Source organism: Eutrigla gurnardus, assembly GCF_963514095.1.
Source record: "Eutrigla gurnardus genome assembly, chromosome: 1".
NCBI classification, from domain to species: domain Eukaryota; kingdom Metazoa; phylum Chordata; class Actinopteri; order Perciformes; family Triglidae; genus Eutrigla; species Eutrigla gurnardus.
Genome location: NC_139915.1, coordinates 7,474,632 through 7,493,828, shown reverse-complemented (window position 1 = coordinate 7,493,828; position 19,197 = coordinate 7,474,632). Strand labels below are relative to the sequence as shown.

The 19,197-nt window shown below is 42.2% G+C and overlaps 2 protein-coding genes across 2 annotated transcripts; both read right to left on the bottom strand.

Annotated features, from left to right (window-relative positions):
- On the bottom strand, window positions 1–3,563 carry LOC311017252 (putative gonadotropin-releasing hormone II receptor). The gene is made up of 4 exons (XM_084015482.1): window positions 3,441–3,563; window positions 2,222–2,830; window positions 957–1,161; window positions 1–825 (listed from the first exon to the last, which is right to left on the bottom strand). Exons 2-4 carry the CDS (start codon window positions 2,768–2,770, stop codon window positions 353–355), a joined length of 1,227 nt encoding a protein of 408 aa, XP_083871608.1. The 5' UTR covers window positions 2,771–2,830; window positions 3,441–3,563; the 3' UTR covers window positions 1–352.
- A 10,849-nt stretch (window positions 3,564–14,412) lies between these two features.
- glo1 (glyoxalase 1) lies at window positions 14,413–18,898 on the bottom strand. The gene is made up of 7 exons (XM_084010165.1): window positions 18,738–18,898; window positions 16,445–16,527; window positions 16,178–16,318; window positions 16,015–16,082; window positions 15,416–15,505; window positions 14,541–15,327; window positions 14,413–14,465 (listed from the first exon to the last, which is right to left on the bottom strand). Exons 1-6 carry the CDS (start codon window positions 18,804–18,806, stop codon window positions 15,236–15,238), a joined length of 543 nt encoding a protein of 180 aa, XP_083866291.1. The 5' UTR covers window positions 18,807–18,898; the 3' UTR covers window positions 14,413–14,465; window positions 14,541–15,235.
- Window positions 18,899–19,197: the final 299 nt, after the last annotated feature.

Here is a 19,197-nt window from a genome sequence, read left to right as displayed (position 1 = left end):
TGCATCTCCAAAAACCTTTAATCTTGTTCGATGGTAAAGGAAATGAAAGCACTCAACCTCATTCAACTCAATAGACATTTAGAGCTTCCTAATAGACGCCTCACATATGGCGTCTTGAAATAGCAGTCACTTACACAACACACAAAGCATCAAACAGCTCCAAACATGGTTATTGTGTCAATAAGATGTTATGTAAGTCTTAAGTAAGATGGACAGACCCCAGGCACCAAACGCACAAAGACACATCTTATGGATTTTTTTCTTAGGTTTTCAGACTTCCTCTACACATGCACATTAAGTGTGGCTGTAAAATTAGAAGCATCAGACTGCTGCTTGTTCGTGGGTTTTTTAATCATATTGTGCTCTCACTGACGTGGCGTGGTTGCCCTCCTTCTCCTCGACTGGACCTGCCGTCAGAGGATTTTGGTCCAGCTTGTTCACTGCTGCTGTCCTTGTCAGCAGCGGCCGTCCGTCTTTTAGAGTACAAATCAGAGGCCGTGCTTTTCATTTCAACATGTGTCATCCGTGCGGCGTTGCCGTAACGGCCCCTCAGCCCCTTGCGGAGGCGTATGGTGAACAGGCCGTAGATGATGGGGTCCAGGCAGGTGTTGAAAAGCCCAAAGATGAACAGGATGTGGGTGAGGGAGTGGGAGACTTTCCCCTCCAGGTCTTCTGGAAAGAACCAGTACCACAAACCCAACAGGTAGTACGGAGTCCAGCACACTATGAAGCAGATCACTATGACGATGCTCATTTTCAGAGTTCTCATTCTTGCTTTGGGGATGTTGTTCTTGGAGCAACGGAGATGTGGCTCGCCCGAGGACACTGGAAGAAAGAGAGACAGTCGGGCATTAATGGACAGATGGGTTGTGAACGCGCAACATCATTTCTAAAATAAATGCATCAAACGTAGGTCTTTTTCTGACCCACTCAATCAGGCTCAGCTGTGAACTCACAGCTCCTTTTCGTCATCCGTTTGTTGATCTGGATGAAGATCCTGGTGTAGCAGATGATCATCATGACCAGCGGCAGCAGGAAGAGGCAGGAGAAGGTGAACATGTTGTAGGCCGTTTCCTGCCAGTGCGTGACAAAGCTCCCCCTAGTGGTGCACTGAGTAAAGTTTGCTGGATATGTGATGGTCACATTGTGAAAAATGAACATCTGAGGAATTAAAAATGGAAAAATGTGAGGAAAGCATTTCATCAAATAGCCCATTATCCCTAGGAATTAAATAAATGTAGGTCAAGTGTTTAATGGAAATCAATAATTATATATTTCATCCTAATATCGCTTATTACCAGCAGTACAAAAGGCAAACATATTTAGTTGATTAATCTATATGATGAAGAAAAGCTTGAAATCGGCAGTGAATGTTTGGTATTATTGCTTTAATTGTTTTCTTTCAATTATTATTTAAATAATATGCAGATATAGACTGGCGTCCTGTCCAGGGTGTACCCTGCCTTCGCCCAATGACAGCTGGGATCGGCTCCTGCCCCCCTGTGACCCTAAATACAGGATAAGCGGTAGAAAATGGATGGATGGATAATATGCAGATTCATTACCATCATTTCAACATGAATCTTTCTGCATCTGTATGGATGTTGCAGGAATTACTGACTTGAACACATTGGTTTCATTAAGATGTACTTCAACCTTTTGCACCATCAAAATAATTCTGTTTAAAGATTGGATTGAACCGTATCGCCATCCTTTTTTTTTTATATTCTCACAACATGATCAACATTGTTACATGTTAGGCAGCAATATGTTTCACCGTTTACAGTTAAGTATCTATACTGCCAGGATTAGGGATTCCCATTCTTGTGCAACTAGATGTTGGAGCCACTAATCCTTAACACCAAGACCCCGTGGGCCCCCTTTAAACATGCAGCGGCTTTTCTTGCATCAAAGCTTCCACTTTTTATGCAAATGCATATAGATAAAGAGGGGACTGTGTATAGGAATGTATTTGCTATGCATGTTAGAGATTTTAATTTCCTCAAATGTGTGGATTGCCTACAGTGAAACTGAGGTAATACATGCGGTGCATCTGATAATCTGAAGACGTATGGCCTCCTATGGTGCTGTATGAAGGAACACAAGAGAGAGATCAGTTCACAACTTAGCACCGCTCTCTGAATCAGTCAGTCTCTTGAGTTTTACTGAACCAAACAAGTCGTTATCACCTGTCTTGCCCAGAGTAGTCAACTGGCCTTACCTGGGGGATTGAGAACAAGGTGCTCATAGTCCACGCCACCATCAGCATGACCCTGTTCCTTTTCCGCGCCATGCTGATGGCCAGAGGGTTGAGGATAGCCGACTGTCTGTCCAGACTGATCACCACGGTGACAAAGGCACAGGAGTACATGGCCTGCAGCTTGAGGAACATCAGGAACCTGCAGGCCAGGTCGCTGGCCAGCCACTGAACTGTGATGTTCCACACCGCGTCCACGGGCATCACGATGAAGGTCACCAAGAGATCGGCGGCGGTCAGGTTGATTATCAGCACCCGAACGTGGGACTTGCGCTTGTGGCCGTTGGCCACCCACAGCACAGCCACATTGCAGAAGGTGGAGATGCCACACAGGATGAAGGTGATGATCACTCTGACTTTGGCCGCCGTGGAAAAGGTAGGCAGCTGCGGCTCTCCGTCCACTGACGGCCAGCTACAGTGAGGAATCAGCCGGTCATAGCTGCCATTGAGGTCAAATCCTGAGCTCTGCTGATACACGATGACTGTAGGATCACAGCGGGAGGACGCGTTCATTTTTACTGACCCTCACCGAGGAGTCAGCGTTTTGTTCGGCTACATGGAGGCTGGTGGTGCCTGAGGTTGAGAGATAAGTCAAAGGATATATCCATGAGCCTTTGTTCATGAAGTTGCCGCAAAAATATTCATCTGCATGGATTTGCATAAGACTAAAAGTGCAGTTCTGTGAGTAATACAGTGGGTGGGGAGCATCTCCCTCTGTTGCTCACTGATGGTGAAATGATTGTGTATAGGGGGGTCTCCAGGCTATTGAATCTGCAGCTCCGCCAACAGCAATACCTGAAAGCCATGTTACTTAATATTCTGTCCTCGAACAAAATAGAAGATAATTTGGTATTCATGTTACAACCATGTGAACAGACTCTTAGTAATGGCTTTTAATTTGCATAATGTGGGGTTGTTTTCCCAACAATGCAAATATATAAGCAGCAGTTTAGACTCACAGCCAACAATTTGAATGTTATTATCTTGGATTTTATTGGGTTTCTACGTTAAATAGCAAGAATGCTTAAAGACAATACCGACAACACTGGGTTAGGCTACTTATCAGAATATTGCATGGAACAAAAAACACTATAATAATATTTTTGCATGGCACTAATGTAAAAAAAAAAAGAATCTATATTTATTTATATATAAAAACAAGAATTAGCTACAACAAACTCACGTGTATGGCCGTGTTGTCGTAGAGGGATGCGCGTCCCTCATCAGTGAAATCCTCTTTATGGAAGTCCGAGACCCTGTTGCGGCTCCATCTGCCTGCTAGACTTCCTCATGATCAGCACGGAGTTTGTGAGTAGTGTCTGGTCTTCCCTCTCCGTTTTATCATCTCAGCGTCCCTCCAGGACTTTTTCACACGCAGTCCGTTCTCCCTCCTCATGTGCGCGCCCGCCTCTCTGTGAGCGCGCGCACGAGCATCTCCGCATCCCAGGAGCGTCAGTTCAAATGAAGACTGAGCTCCGGTCAAAGTTTCTCTTTGTAATCCTCCCGGAGAAAATGTGAGGAGGGACCGCAGCCCCTGGTAGACCGGCTTTGGTCACGTGACGATGATACAAGAATATGTACAAAATAAAGTCATGCAATTTATACTTTGGCTCCGCCCTCTGAGCTGTCAATCACAACAGAGCCACCCGAACAGTTTGCAATTAAGTAGATGCAATTTCCCACATTCTGGTGCATTCTAGCATGATTCTAGAAGCTGTCTTTTCTTTATCGAATGTCTCTTGTTCCTGGAAATGAGAATCAAATTAGCCTATCATTTTTATACTGACATTTTCTATAATGTTTTCAAAAGTAGTTACACAACTGACTACAGAATCAAAACAAGCTTTTACACAGTGTATATCACATAGTGGTATATACTCATGATAGCCTAGATATTAATCTGGGAGTGCATCGTTAATTTACACAAGGATTTTTTTCCCAGCTACTTAAATTATCCACGCCACCCATTTCTTTCTCATCTCCACCACCTTTGTTTTGTTTCAAATATTTGAATGGCAAATTTTGGGGGGTCCAAACAACTTTTTTTAAAAGGTGGGGGTGTCCCGACCCCCCCTCAATATATGGTGGCGACGCCCATACATAACCCCAACCTCAACCCAACCAGAACCCTGAATCCAATTTTCACATTTCAGGTTATATCTCTGGAACGGAGGGTCTAAGAGACTCGGGAGTGGGTGGGTCCAAACAACTTTTTCCCGACCCTCCCTCAATATATGGTGGCGACGCCCATGATGACAAGTAATGACATGGATTCAAACCAAGTAGGCTATATGATGTAGGCTGCTCAGCTATCTCCCCGCCCCTCTTCTGTCACAAGAGGATTGTTATGTTGCATCATTAGTTTTAACTGCAGAGAGTAAAGCATCTGCTCATCACTAAAACATACAATGCATGTAAGACCCACTTTGATGTGGATCCATAAGGACCTGTACCACATATCATTTAACCTTTACCCATCACATAAACATACATTATTCATGTCAACCACAAGAGAGGAAAAACTCATAAAAGGAGAAGAATTTCTACAGAAACTCTCTCATAAATCCTTAATAAAAGCAACATCCTAACTATAGCCCCAAACCACTACAAAGTGAACGCGAGAGGGCCAGTCAGTCAATGTGGGGCTGGCCCAAAAAAGAAATCCACTTGCTGCCCAGCCCACATATGCATAGGCCAACCGTAATGGTGCCCAGTATGCCAGATGGCCGGTCCACCCAGGGCCAGGGCTATAAAGTCGTGGAGCCAATGGCTTCTTCACCCCCTTTCTTGGACCACGCTCAACCTCGACCTTCATTTTGATCAAACCTACACAAAGTTTTGAGACCGCAACACAGTCACAAAATCCATCCACACACATACAAACACAGGGTGAAAACAAACACACTGATGCAGTTGGTAATCACTAGAAATGGAACGGAAAAGATTTATAATGGATTGCTATTATGTGCTATTTTAGACAGTGGCCATGCAGAGGAGAAAGCACACATGTTGCTGATGCTGTACCTCTCAGCCGCACCTGCGCTCTCCTCTATTCAATCTACAGTGGTGGATTATCAGCAGCCTGGCTGTACAAGGTGATGGGGTTGGTTTATGCAGATGTCAGACTCTGGGCTGCTGTCCAAACAGGCCACGACCTTCCCAGCTCCACAGAAATCAGACTCACTTTCAAGTTAATCCACAGTAATTGTGGCGTTTGTATTGAGGCTAAGTATCATTTGTACGTCATTGGTTCACCGTGATCTTTCCAAACCCCCCTCCTTTTCCACAACCAACACATATTACTGCACCTGCAGGCTTGTGAAGCTTAACACAAAAGCATGTTTGACCTATTAGTTGACTGGATTCATAAAACCTCCTTCTACCTCCATTTGGAATTTATTGAGGCGACACAGGCATAATAATTTTAATTTTTTAACGCTGTACAGATTGTGAAGCCTTTTGAGACACATTTGTGATTTGTAATATTGGGCTATATAAGTCAAATTGACTAGACTTGAGTCTACACCTTCACTAATCCTTCATCTAGACACTAATGGCCTGTAAGTGCTGTAAAACACATCATCCAATATGTTATGCCGTTTTCTGCAGCAGAACGCAATATTGGCTGTAGACAGAGACAACGGTCACACTCACTCACTCACTCACTCACTCACTCACTCACTCACTCACTCACTCACTCACTCACTCACTCACTCACTCACTCACTCACTCACTCACTCACTCACTCACTCACAGATGCATGCACGAACAAATGTACGCATGACGATGACCAATGACCCTCAAAAAGATCAAATCAAGTACAAAGTGACAGAACAGGAGCGCACAAGTAGCTCACCTGGGGGCCCAAGGTCTGGGTCTGAATCCAACCCATGGCCCTTTGCTGCCTACCATCCCCTACCTCTCCCATAACAGTGTAGGACAAAAACAATGTTCACGACCACATAGATCCACGAGACAACAACAAAAAGAGGCTCAACAACTATAAACTCTTTGTGTCTTGCTACAATGTAGAGGTGTTGGGTCTTTTGCATGTCTGTTCCCAGGGGCCCATCGTCTCATCATCTGCCCATGGTTATTCAGCATGTCCATCCATCCATCCATCCATCCATCCATCCATCCATCCATCCATCCATCCATCCATCCATCCATCCATCCATCCATTGTCTACCACTTATCCTGTATTCAGGGTCGCGTGGGGGCTGGAGCCGATCCAAGCTGTCATTGGGCGAAGGCAGGGTTCACCCTGGACAGGTCGCCAGTCTATCGCAGGGCCGACATATAGAGACAAACAACCATTCACACTCACATTCACACCTACGGGCAATTTAGAGTCATCAATGAACCTATCTCCATCCTGCATGTCTTTGGACTGTGGGAGGAAGCCGGAGAACCCGGAGAGAACCCACGCTTACACGGGGAGAACATGCAAACTCCACACAGAAGGAACCCGGGCCGACCCGGGCCGACCCCTCACTTGCTGTGAGGCGACAGTGCTACCCACTACACCACCATGCAGCCCTATTCAGCATGTCATTTAGTTCAAATCACACATTTGGAAAGTGATTTGACTAAGCAAGCCTCTGTCATACTGACCTTTGTTGGCCAAATGAGATGATAGAGACTAAAAGGAGCTGACTAAAAGGTGTTTTAACCCTGTAAAGAATAAGCCGGTTCAGATAATGGATGGACTTTACCAGTTGGTGTTGAATATGTTATACAAAAAACAATTCCAAGCTTTCAAAACGCCATAACTCAACTCTTTGTCTTGTGTTCTGCTTTTTGCCCCATTGTCTATTATTTTTTGTCCCATTAGCAACATGTTGTCTGCCTGCTGATCGCGTGAAGAAAGTAAGCGGCGGGAAGTCATACCTGCAGTTTCGGCAAATGACAGCACAAGACGTAACACTTGGGTGACATTGTCGAGCTCTCATCCAGAGCGGGGTAGAAAAATAACACAAGTGACCTTTAGTGACATTCTGCCAAAATACAGAGGCGGTAAGTTCACATGGATGTTACACTCTCTCATAGTGTGAGCCATGTGTCACATTCTGTTTCAGTACAATATGCGTCGCCCTATTACAGTGTTAATGAAAATGCATTTAACCTAATCAAAATGAGATACTGATACTTTCCACAACAGTCCAACCTGAACTAGCCTGCTGTGATAGCTCACATATGCAATTCTTAACATTTTTACCTCCAAACCAAGAAGAAAGCACTTTACCCTCCAATCCAATTACCAGCTGGATGTACGATGGCAAAAAAAGGAGAATCGACCGACTATTCAATATGATTCACGGTCAACGGGCCTATCTGCACATTGGAGTTCGCAGGGGAGAAATCCTCCGGCGTTTGGAGTCATTTCCACAGGGCGACGTTTTGCTGCAGGCGACAGCAGGCACGCAGAGTTTAAGTGCTCGTGGAGCGTTTTGGTTTGGGGACATCAATCAAGCCGTGTACGAGGCATGTGGTCGAGCTCCAGACTGCATGTGTCAAGTTAATCCATAATGATGATGGATTTACACAGACACAAATCTGAGAGGAATTCAACCAGGAAAAATGTATTAGTACTGACCACATCATTTTATTCTCCACCTGGACATCATTAGCATATTCTGAGCAAGCATGTATTACCATAACCCACTGTAGGCCAATCAGAAATGAGATGCATTGTCTCTCTGAGTTTAATCAACACTGGACTGGTGGTGGACTGGCCTTCATATTTTGACCTTAAAGCTAGGGTCTACATTCTGAAGATCAGTCAAACCCCTCCCCTCACTGTTCCACGATTCGTCGAGGCGGTGGTGGGCGGGGACGAGGCAGGATAACGAGGAACAGGGGAGACAAAGGGATTGGATGGAGGGTACGAGCCAATGGGAGCCTTCCGGAGCCTTCCAGCTCCCATTGGTGAATTTTTATGCAGGCCTACGGCTGATAGACTGAATGGATGTTTTTTATTCCAAATCTTAGAACATAGCTTTAACTGTGACATGAAAAGATTTTCTTTTCTTTAAAAAAAAAAATCTATAACCTTTATTTAGGAAGTTCCATTGAGATAAAAAAAAATCTATGACCTTTATTTAGGAAGTTCTTGAGATAAAAAAAAAAAATCTCTTTTATAAGGGAGACCTGGCCAAGGTAGCAGCTATACAAAATAAACTATATAAAACACGTACATGGTATAGAAATGAAGAATAAAACAGAATGACAGCTATTCAAGCACATTGGCCTCTCAAGAAAAACAATCTTCTACTTTTACAAATCAATTGAAAGCAGCATGCAGAGACTGTTACTCTGATGAACATGATACATCCTGCAGAGCAGCCCCGAATTCTTTTCTGACAGGAAACACTCATCTTGAAATGGCAGAGCACAGCGCCAAGATGAGTCACCCCCCAGGTTCCTTCAAACGCCAATGGTGAGAAATGATATTTTAGTTACCCCACCTTCATCGGGTTGCCTATGTATTTGTATTTTAATGATAGGAGACATCTGATAATTCGTCCTACTGCTCCACTGATGTTTCTCCTGCATACATAGCTTCTCTTAGAATTAGATGTCAAATGATTGCACGTTTTGCAGACGACACTGCCTTACAGAAATATGAGAATCACCAAAAAGGTCCATGCAATGACCTCTATTCTATAACAGAATGGGTGAAACTGATTTTAATTGGTGGAGGAAACTGAAAACATTGTCTCTTGAAGAGATCACAGAAGATAATTAAGCAAAAAAATATAAAATAAGATAGAATACGAGATACTTAAAACATGATGAGAGCAGCCAGGGTTTGCACTTAACGAAGCAGCCAGAGTGAAAGAAGGATGAGAAACCATAACAGACTGGGGCTATAATCAGATTGAATCACCATTTGGCTTTCACGTCTATATAAAGATGTGGGTGGTCACTCAAAGGTCTGGAAACAGGCCAAATAGATTGGAATACTGTGACATTTCAGAAGACCACATTTAAACTGCTACAGGATATGAACAGAAATGTCCAAACAGTTTTATCTAAAGGATGCAGTGCAAACATTAAACCATTCCAGGTTTGCTTTGCAGTAGGTAGCAGTAAGGGATGTGCTGGAGGTTTATAAATAAGAAAACCCAGTAGAAATATTTTTAGCCCTGTCTCACTCAGAGTGCCAAAGCTTGTCCACTGCTGTCTTCTCTCTCTCTCTGAAGAACCCCAGCTGGATGTTTCATACCCAGAGATAAGGCACTGTGATTGGACCACTCCAGTAATTTAGTCAACATGTAATCATTTCAAGTCAGCCTGGACATGATTGAGGATTGCTTTGGCTGAAGAGGATTCAATTATCAGCCAGATGAGGGGGAACGACGGACTGAAATAATAATAACGTGGCTGATTCTGGACTCTCTGTGGACACAAGTCAGTTTTTATTATCGTAGTGTCAGTTCAATCTAGACTCAAGTACAGCTTTTTTTGATCTTCTAAGCATAATTGAATATACGCCACTATGAATAATACCTGAGTTCAATTTTCACCTGTCGGAAACCATAAGCATAACCACATAGCAAGATAGGTGAGCTAATAGGCACACTGCAGATATGATAAATGGCATTGTTACCTTGTTTCTAACCTTCTAGTTACCTTTACAGCCATAGCAAAGCAAAGGGACATGTGCTGCCTGTTGGCTGCAAGATGATATACTGCTATATTTTGCTCATATTTCAACAGGTGAAAAGAAACATGGTAGAATATGTACAGGAACATTTTCAGGAAATCGCACCAATATTTTGTCACCACCAGCTGCAGCAGGGGACCCCAACCCACACTTTCATTCCACCATTTACTATCAAAACTTCACTACAACCCAAAATATAATTATCACAGATTTATAAATTACTTTCCCACCATGACACCACTATCTCTATACCAGCACATAAATGGACTACAATCTCAAATATAGAACACAGCAACATTGACTGGCAAACCATATCCAACAATACATTCCCCATGTCACATGGTACACATCGCCACCTACAAAATCAGGGTTTCACAGACAGCAACACCTGCACACATCGTCCCACAGTAGACAACCACTTCCATGCATTTTGGCTACCCACTCTCTGCTCACTCTCCCCCCTCCATCGCTCATTTAGGCTCCCCTCTCTCACTGTACCACATCTCCAAACTTTCACTTTCATAGCGTTTAGTCTTTACTTTCACGGCTTTCCTTTCTATCTTTTCATGTTTTATTAATATTGTTTGTATTTTATATATATATATATATATATATATATATATATATATATATATATATATATATATATATATATTGCAAATCATTTTGTTTTGTAAATACCTCTATTTTGTTAACTCGCTGTGATAAATAAAAAGTTTAAATAAATAAAAGCAGTGAAACTGACAAGCAGAGAGCTGGATATCAAGCTTGTTAATGCCATTCTTTAATGCTCCACTGGTTACAGGGAATGAGTTGGGCTGCAGGACGGTACCTCCACCTAACTAACCAGCCAGTGTCCATTCTATTGCTATTCTCTTTCTATGTGAATACCATTATTTTCATGAATAACAATTCAGTACATTTATATCTATATATTTATGCTACATTTTTATTTTTACAAAGTTAGGAAAGCAATGTTTAAGTCAAGCCTGATGTCTTACACATAAAAGAATGATTCCAGTCACTTCCACACAGTGAACCAAACTGCTATAAGTGAAACACTAGTATTAGAACAGAAATAGCAGATCTGTGCATCCCTACTTGCAGTAAAGGCATGGTGAAAATACATAGGCCTACTACTACTTCAACACCGGAGGATATAATATACATGATGGTGAGAGGACTGTAGGGCTCTATTCACTGTCATGTGTCTCTGAATAATTGTTGCATAATTAAGTATAATGGTAACAGTCTTATTCTGAAAAATAAAGAATCAAATTACAAATGCTGGTACTGTCTTTGGAAATTAACATCACAACTGCAGATCTCAGTCACATAGAGCTCCCTGATTTTGTTAACCACAAGAGTTCCCTCTAGTGATAAACAAAATCATCCAGGGAGATATTTCATATTGGAGAGACATCGCATGTAGCTTACAATATAGACCCTCATTATGGAGAGAACATTCATTGTTTGCCTTGCTATAATGCCTTTATATATGATAAAGAAAGAAAATATACTAATGACATGCTCAAAGCATTTTCACCCCATGAATTATACACAAAAGAGAACAAACAGTTAATTGGGTCTTTTCTTCCTCCATTCAGAATAATTTCCTTCAATTTATTCTAATATCTACTAAGCATTTTGACTCTCTACTCATGTTGCCTGCCTTTATTTTAAAATTAGTGTGCGGATCAGGTTAGCTCAAGACTAACCAATGATTCCTCCCCCAGGTTTTACTGTTTCCTGCTGCAGTAGAAGCTTTTTTCCTCACTACAGTCCTTTATCTGCCAGCCTGTTTCGTCACGAACCATGGCGCCGCAGTGCTGCTGCCGGGCGGGACAAAGAGGAAGGTTCGATGCCGCCTGTCCGTTCATCCACATCCACTCACCAGCCAGGAATCGCAGTCCGACCCACACCTACAGGAAACAACAGGCCAAGCAATAAAAACGATTGTAACCCGCCGTCACTACTGCTCACTCACTTTGGTGTGTTAGCTATTTTAAACATGTTTTACTTTTTAACATTTCTGATGTATTAGTCACTTTCATACTTCCATTTATGTATGGATTTAAACAAATGGATATTAATCAGTGAACTTTCGAGCTGCTGGTAGCTGGATTTTATCATCTATGGACAAGGCCAGGCTAAATGTTTGAAGTTAGTGTGCTAAGCTAAGCTAACCGACCGTTCTCATCAAGAAACCAAATTGGCGTGTTTCTCAAAAAGTATTCCTTTAACATCACAGTTATGGTGCAATAACCTGACCACCAACACACCCAAACTGCAGAAAAACATCAAACCTCATTAGTGGTTAGTGGCATTATCTCTGTATTTGCTTCTGTCGGGCTGGCGAGGTCGTAGGAGTCTGTAGATCCCGCCACTTGGGGGGGAAGCTCTCTACAGTGCAGCAAGGCCTTTTCCCATGTCTTCTTCTCCTCGACCAGAATCCTTTTCTCAGTACACACAAAAGGGTAATTCTGGTCGCATTTTTCACGTCTCCATCCAGGGCACGACTCAGTCTTCCAAACACATTTTTTGTCACCGAGTGGATCTTCTACACGAACAAGGAAAGAGATTAAAATTACATGTACATAACAGCGTTCTGCTAACAATAAGAATCATTTAAGATTATTTTCCACAAAATACTAAGCTGACAAATATGTATGCCTACGGGTGCCGTGACCTCTGATGCTTAACCTCTCTTTTAGGTCAAATGAAAGTCAGTCCATCCAAGAGGAATTGAGATGTTTCGGTCAAAAACACAAGCACTTAAAGAGCAGGAAGAAAAACTTCCTTAGAATTCATCCCCTGGGAAACACTTATGTCCATTTAATAATCCATTTGAAGGATACTGGGGTATTTCAGTGGAGAAGTGAAAACTTTAACCTGCTGGCGGCACTAGAGGAAGAGTCATTGGGTCACAAAAATACCCAGAACTCATCCTTGCGTTTCCATGGATACCTGTACCAAATTTAATGGCGATGCATCAAGTATTTGTCGAGACATTTAACTAAAATAAAAAATATCCATTATTCAAAGTGTTGAAATGACCAACCATTAAATCAACATATCATCGAGCGTGGCTCAATACTCAATGTACATAATATAATGTACGTAATATAAAATGTACAGTGGATCAAGACTGAAGAGAAAGGAATCACGTTTGCATGCAGCAACAGTCAAGTTCTTTCATTATTGTCATTAAATTATATATTCCCTATATCTAGTATAATACATTAAAACTGGGTGTACAGCATACTCATTTCCCCAGATTGCATCTCTCCAGAATCCCAGTTGAAGAACACAGCTAGCTCATCTCCACTGGACCATCTCCACTCGTCATTGTCATCGCGACGCAAACCGATCCAGCCTTCATACGACAGAAGACTTTCAGCCTCCTCTTCGTTTCTGATGGTGACCATGTCGCCGTGGTACTGTCTGCAGTAGGTCTGAGCAGCCAGCCAGGTAACTTCCTCGTTGATGAAGACAAACTTTGAAGTGCTCGGGCTTGGAGTCCCTGCACACGGAGAGACGGCGAGGACGAAGAACACGAGGTGGACGGGGAGAAGACTGGCGAGAGTTCTCTCCATGTTGTCTTTAAAACGGATCAAAGTAGAGGTGGGTCCCTTTTCTGGTGTTAAACACAATCAAATAATTACAACAAGTATGTTATTTTAATTAAAATACACAATGTATTCATCATCCAACCATCCATGCATATAGTTCCACTGAAGGACATCTGGCAATTGCAAATTTCACTGGGATTCTATGAGACTACGCCAAACATCGAACCAGTTGATCACCATCTTGTGGAAAGCAACAGCTGTGACTGAACTCTCTCTCACTGCATTTACTTGTAAAAGCTGAAAAGCTGCAAAGACAAACTGAACAACCAAGTCTGTTTCTAAGTGACCACTCACCATGAACGATGGCACCAGGAAAAGGAGCTCAGCGTGGTGAAGAGAAGGGAGTTTTATGTGGGACCTTTAGTCAGTCCACCACATCACGCATCAAAGCTCTGACAAACCTGATTTGCAAAAAAAACTGACCAATCAGAGCAGCGCGTGGAAATGACTTGGGTCCTTGGTCGTTGGCCTTAGCATCCACCAAAGCACATAAACAAAAATCCTTAATGGCTTTTGCCCTCATTAGTCAAACTATCTTCGGTGATGCAAAGCAGAGCGTGACCAGGGAGCGTTGTAGTGATCACAGTTCTCATTAAAGGTTCAAATATCAGCATCTTTCTTTACATTTACATTTAGGACATTTAGCAGACGCTTTCGTCCAAAGCGACTTACATTAAGTACATTTGCCTTTTTCATTAATCTGTAGATTTGCATGTTATTTTGCAAGGACCACCCCAGAAATACCATGCAATATAGATTTGTGACTTTTGTGACAGCTGCAATAACATGAGGTGACATTAAAGTGATTTTTGTCCTTTTCTGTGTGACAGAGTGGGCGGCGTGAATCTGAAATATTTAAAGAATTTGGGACAGATTTATTTCAAACTTCTAAACTTCAAATTTTAAACTTGATTTCATAATATAAATAAATGTGAAATTGACTATATACCCAAGGCAAGTCTCATTAACATGACATGGTAACATAAATGTAATATTTTCAACATTATAAGCTTGGACGTTTCTTTTTCGAGTCCCGATTTTTACTAAGCAGAACAAAATGATGTTGACTCCAGAGTGGAAACAGTGTTGACAGTGGAGGTGACATAAAGCAACCATGCACGTTTAAAAATGATTGGCTAATGTGACAATTGTGACATTAAAATAAAAACTGTAAATCACATTTTTCTCTTCATGACTGACCTGCAGCAAAACAAATCCAGGTAAGCTTATTACTGCTTCTTATAATGGTAATTGTGATCCGTTTTGGCAAAAAAAAAGTTACTTTTTGCTTCAACCCCTCAAAACTAGAAGAAATCCTGAATCCATTTTGTTTCAACGGTGGCTTTCACATGTATCACACAGTCACACCACTTTATTTCAGCATGACTATGAAGACAAACTGATGATGGTAGACAAACGCAACTTCTACACAAAGTAGTTGCCGATCATAGCAATAACTCAGGTATCTAATCCATTTGTTGATCAACTGTCCAAAATAAGTCCAGCCCATGCCAGGGCACAATGATTGCCATTGTGCAAATGATCCGTCTCCATTTCCCTCCTCTGCTCTCCGGCGCATGTTGCTAAATTCTTCACTAAACCCAGACGTTCTGCTCTCTGAAGCCACAGCACGTCTGGTCTGTATGCACTGCAGCAGGTAGCACGTTGTTATAGCTCTTAGGAGGTAATGGACACCATAGTGTTAGGACTCAGGATCTCAATCCAGTAACCATCAGGGTCCTGAATGAAGGCCAAGCCTTTCATTTTACCTGGGAAGAAAATAAAAGAAAGTACATTTTTAATATTTATTTTTAACCTGTCTATCAGCCTGAAAAACACAAACACTCCAAACCTTACCATCATCTGGCTTCTTGACGAACGTGACTCCTTGCTCTTCAAACAGTTTGCAGGCTGCATAGACATCAGGAACTGCAACTCCAATGTGTCCTGTCAAAGGCAGGCAGATAGGTCACTAGAAATTGCATTATACTCTAATGGGCTTTAATATAGTAAAGGAAGCATAGAGTTTATCCTTAAAAATGTGGTGTGCGACAAAGCAAAAATATGCAATACGAAGGAATGTATTTTTGGAAAAAAGCTGATCATGACAGCTAAAATTACAGAGCGTTTAAAAACATTACTGTGTCCATCATATAGTGTTCTGTCTTCATACCAGAAACGTTTTGGACAACAAAGTCCTGAACTTGTAAATCTCACTTCCCATGACAATTTTTAAAAAACATATTAGCTCTCTTGGTCTTTCCTGTCTACGTTTACATTTAGGGCATTTAGCAGACGCTTCTATCCAAAGTGACTTACAATAAATACATTTGTGGAGGAAAGTGCAACAGTATATCAGGATTTCACAAGAACACCCACTAAGTTAACCCATAGCTGGTATACAAGAGAGATAAGTGCTAAGATTGTCTGTTTGTAAAACATGTTAGAAATCTTACCAAAGCCACGTGGATCTGAGTTTCCATTGTGGTAAGACTGGCTCTCATCAGCCTCAGAGCCCCAGTTACTGCAAAACAGGAGGGAAGGGAGGAGGAACACCGGAAGGTAAGAGAGACAGAAAGATGAAAGAGGAAGGGAACGCACATTTTGTCAACCCCTTACTGTGTCAGCTCAATGGTGGCTCTTCTGGAAAAGGTCCAGGCTGTCTTTTCCTTCACATCTGTAGGAATCTCCTTCTTGTCCTCGTAGCCCAAGAAGAAGAGTGAGAAACGCATAGAGGGGAAGTCAAACTTTTGCAGGAGCCTGGAAGATTTTGCACAACAGAGAGAAAAGCCACACTTTAGTCACCAAGTCCAGTTTATGTATGAAAACACACTCCCAACACACAAAACAGCGGGAAAAATGTTTCGGCCCAAACGACATACTCACGTCATGCCGAGGATTCTGGTGTAAAAATCCAACGATTTAACTGGATCTTTCACCCGCAGCATGGTCTGCTGCATCATGAAATCCTAAGAGGCAGATACACAATAACAGAGCTTTGAGTCAAGTGGTTGGCTCCACTAAATCACAAAGATTACAAGAAAGTGAGCTACAGTGGACGAGATACGATGTTATCATGACAACATCTGGAGCTGGAGATAAAAAAAAGATTTTTCATTAACAGGATAATCGTACATGTCATCACAAGTGACATTAAAAAGTTGTCTAGCTCACTATTATGGTAGAAAAGTGAAAAACAGAGTATTTTTTCTTATGCAGGGAGACATGGATGATAATTTTATTTAAGATTAAATGAAAAAAAAAAAAGATGTCTCATCCGTGACGCAATAAAAATAGTTGTTTTTGAACCCAAGAGCCTGGTCTGCTCCGGGTTTCTGCCTAAAGTTAAATTAGTTAAGGCAGTGTTTTCTCTCCACGGTTGCATTCCCATCTGAACAAGAAGAGGTCAAAGAGGACCCAGAAAAAGTATGCTTGCTCCCGGGTGATGTTGAGACTCTGAAATTAATTGACATTGAAAATCATGAGCGTGCTTTGGCCCTACTCTGTAAAGTGTCCTGAGATAACTTTGCAATTAAATTTAACTGCATGTTAGCCAACATTAGAGTGACCTTGTCACTCTTTATCCTAATCCCCCCCATGAGTACACTGGAAACCCACAGCACAGGAAAAAACTAAAAACACACTGCAAAACAAACAGAGGAGGATTAACACTTGAGATGTAAAGAACAGAGATAGTTACAGATGTGAAATATGAAGCAGGGTATTATATTATTGTGTTAGAAAGCTCAAGAGAAGCCTTCACAACACATTTGCTTTCAGGTTAGAGGATCTGTGTTGTCTGTGCCTGAATTCCAGCAGAGGATAATTTGAATCCTGGCACTTACTTGTGAAAAATGGTGCCAGCCCAACTACACTTGTGTGCAACCTGGCGCATATAACTCAACGATCAGCACATCTGTGTGAGCTATGCACGGGTCAATATTACCACACAGAAGAGATCAGGCATGCTTGGATAGCGAAGATGTCTGATGATGTCCCAAAATGGGACTTATTGTGACACACTCACAATAAGACAGTAAATGTACCATCAGGATAATGATAAATATCATCTCGAATGACTTGCATTACTTGACGCTGTCTAGCTCACTATCATGGTAGCAAAGTGAACAATAGCAAATAGCGGAAGCATTACATTTCACAAATAATTGTTTTGTAAGCTGCAATTCAGAGACCTGCAGGGGATTGGTTTGATTGGTGAAATGTGCCAAAACTAATGCCAGAAGTTCTCTCATAAATTGCAGCTTGCATGTGATCCTGATGCTTCTGATGTACGACTGTGAACCAAACTAGTCGCCTGTGTGTTTTTCACAGTTGAGTGTTATCTCTGTGGTTAGCAACTGTTACCCTTTCCTTTGCCCCTTCCTCCAACTGTGTCCACATTTTCACATCCATAGAAACTGCTCAAACACTGCTGCGGCATCACTGATTTCTCCGGCTAACTACTTCCACATGTTTCAAACACATGTTCAAACACAGCTTAATTACTTCTGACAGAGCTTCAAAACTGCATGAGGATTGCAGAACAGAGAGAAGCTGCAGGGTCCAGCCAATTTGGGGGAGAAGTCGATACTCTTGGGTATTTAAAGCACAGATACAGGCAATGAAAGAGTACAGGCTTCGCATTGAAAACTGACCGGCTGGCAGAAAAAGGTGCATAATCCTCAACATGTGGATGCATGTAGTTATGGGGACATGCTAGCTTCAACAGCTTAAACTTGCAACACTGGCCACATAAGCCATGTCTTCGCTACAACATAACAGCATACGTTGTTCTGGTCTGGCCGCGCCTAAACACCGGCTTTCTCGGCGATTCTTGCGTTACCAACAGCAGTGTTTTACGTAAATCACGTCTCAACTTTTCTACCAAGTTTGGACTGAGTTTCCTTCCATACGAGAAAGTTCGGCCGTAAGTTAGCCAAGTTAGCTTGCTAGCAGCCCGGAATAAACCCCACACACATCGGTTAACGCTACCTGAAACGGGTACGTCGCGACTAAAGGTCAAAACGTTGGCAAACATGTGAAACATAACCGAATCACCGGTTACCGGGTGACCGACGTACATTTATGTCCGATAACGGACGCAGCACGTCTGTGAGTCGCCGGCCTGTTGGAGTTCTAGCGTCTGACAGCAGTTAAAGAGGGCGGACAGTCTTCTTACCTTAGTAACGGGGTCTCCATCTTTACACGCTGACGCCGCTGCCTCGTCCGACAGACCTTTGTCGCTCATTTTTACTAACAGACTACAAAGCTGGACTGCTGCTCGGCGAGGCGGACTGACAGCGAGGGGGAGTGGGACCGACCGGAGCGGGACTCAGCAGCGGAAACTTTAACGGAAACACATCCCGGAACCAGCTTTTCAAAATAAAAGGTGCATTTAATGTACCGATTAGAGGAGCACATTAGAGAAGTTACACTTAACTTCAAGGTTAAGCTTTCATGCCACGACTATCCTGGCATTTGCGTTTCACGACACTATCCAATAACTCAAAATAGCAACTAAACATAGTCACTTCACATTTGTAAGAAACAATATTTTGTGTTTTAAGTGTACATGATTTTATTTAGTGAAAAACAATCAAATCATCCTAAATAAGATGACCATAAATCATAAGGTCTTC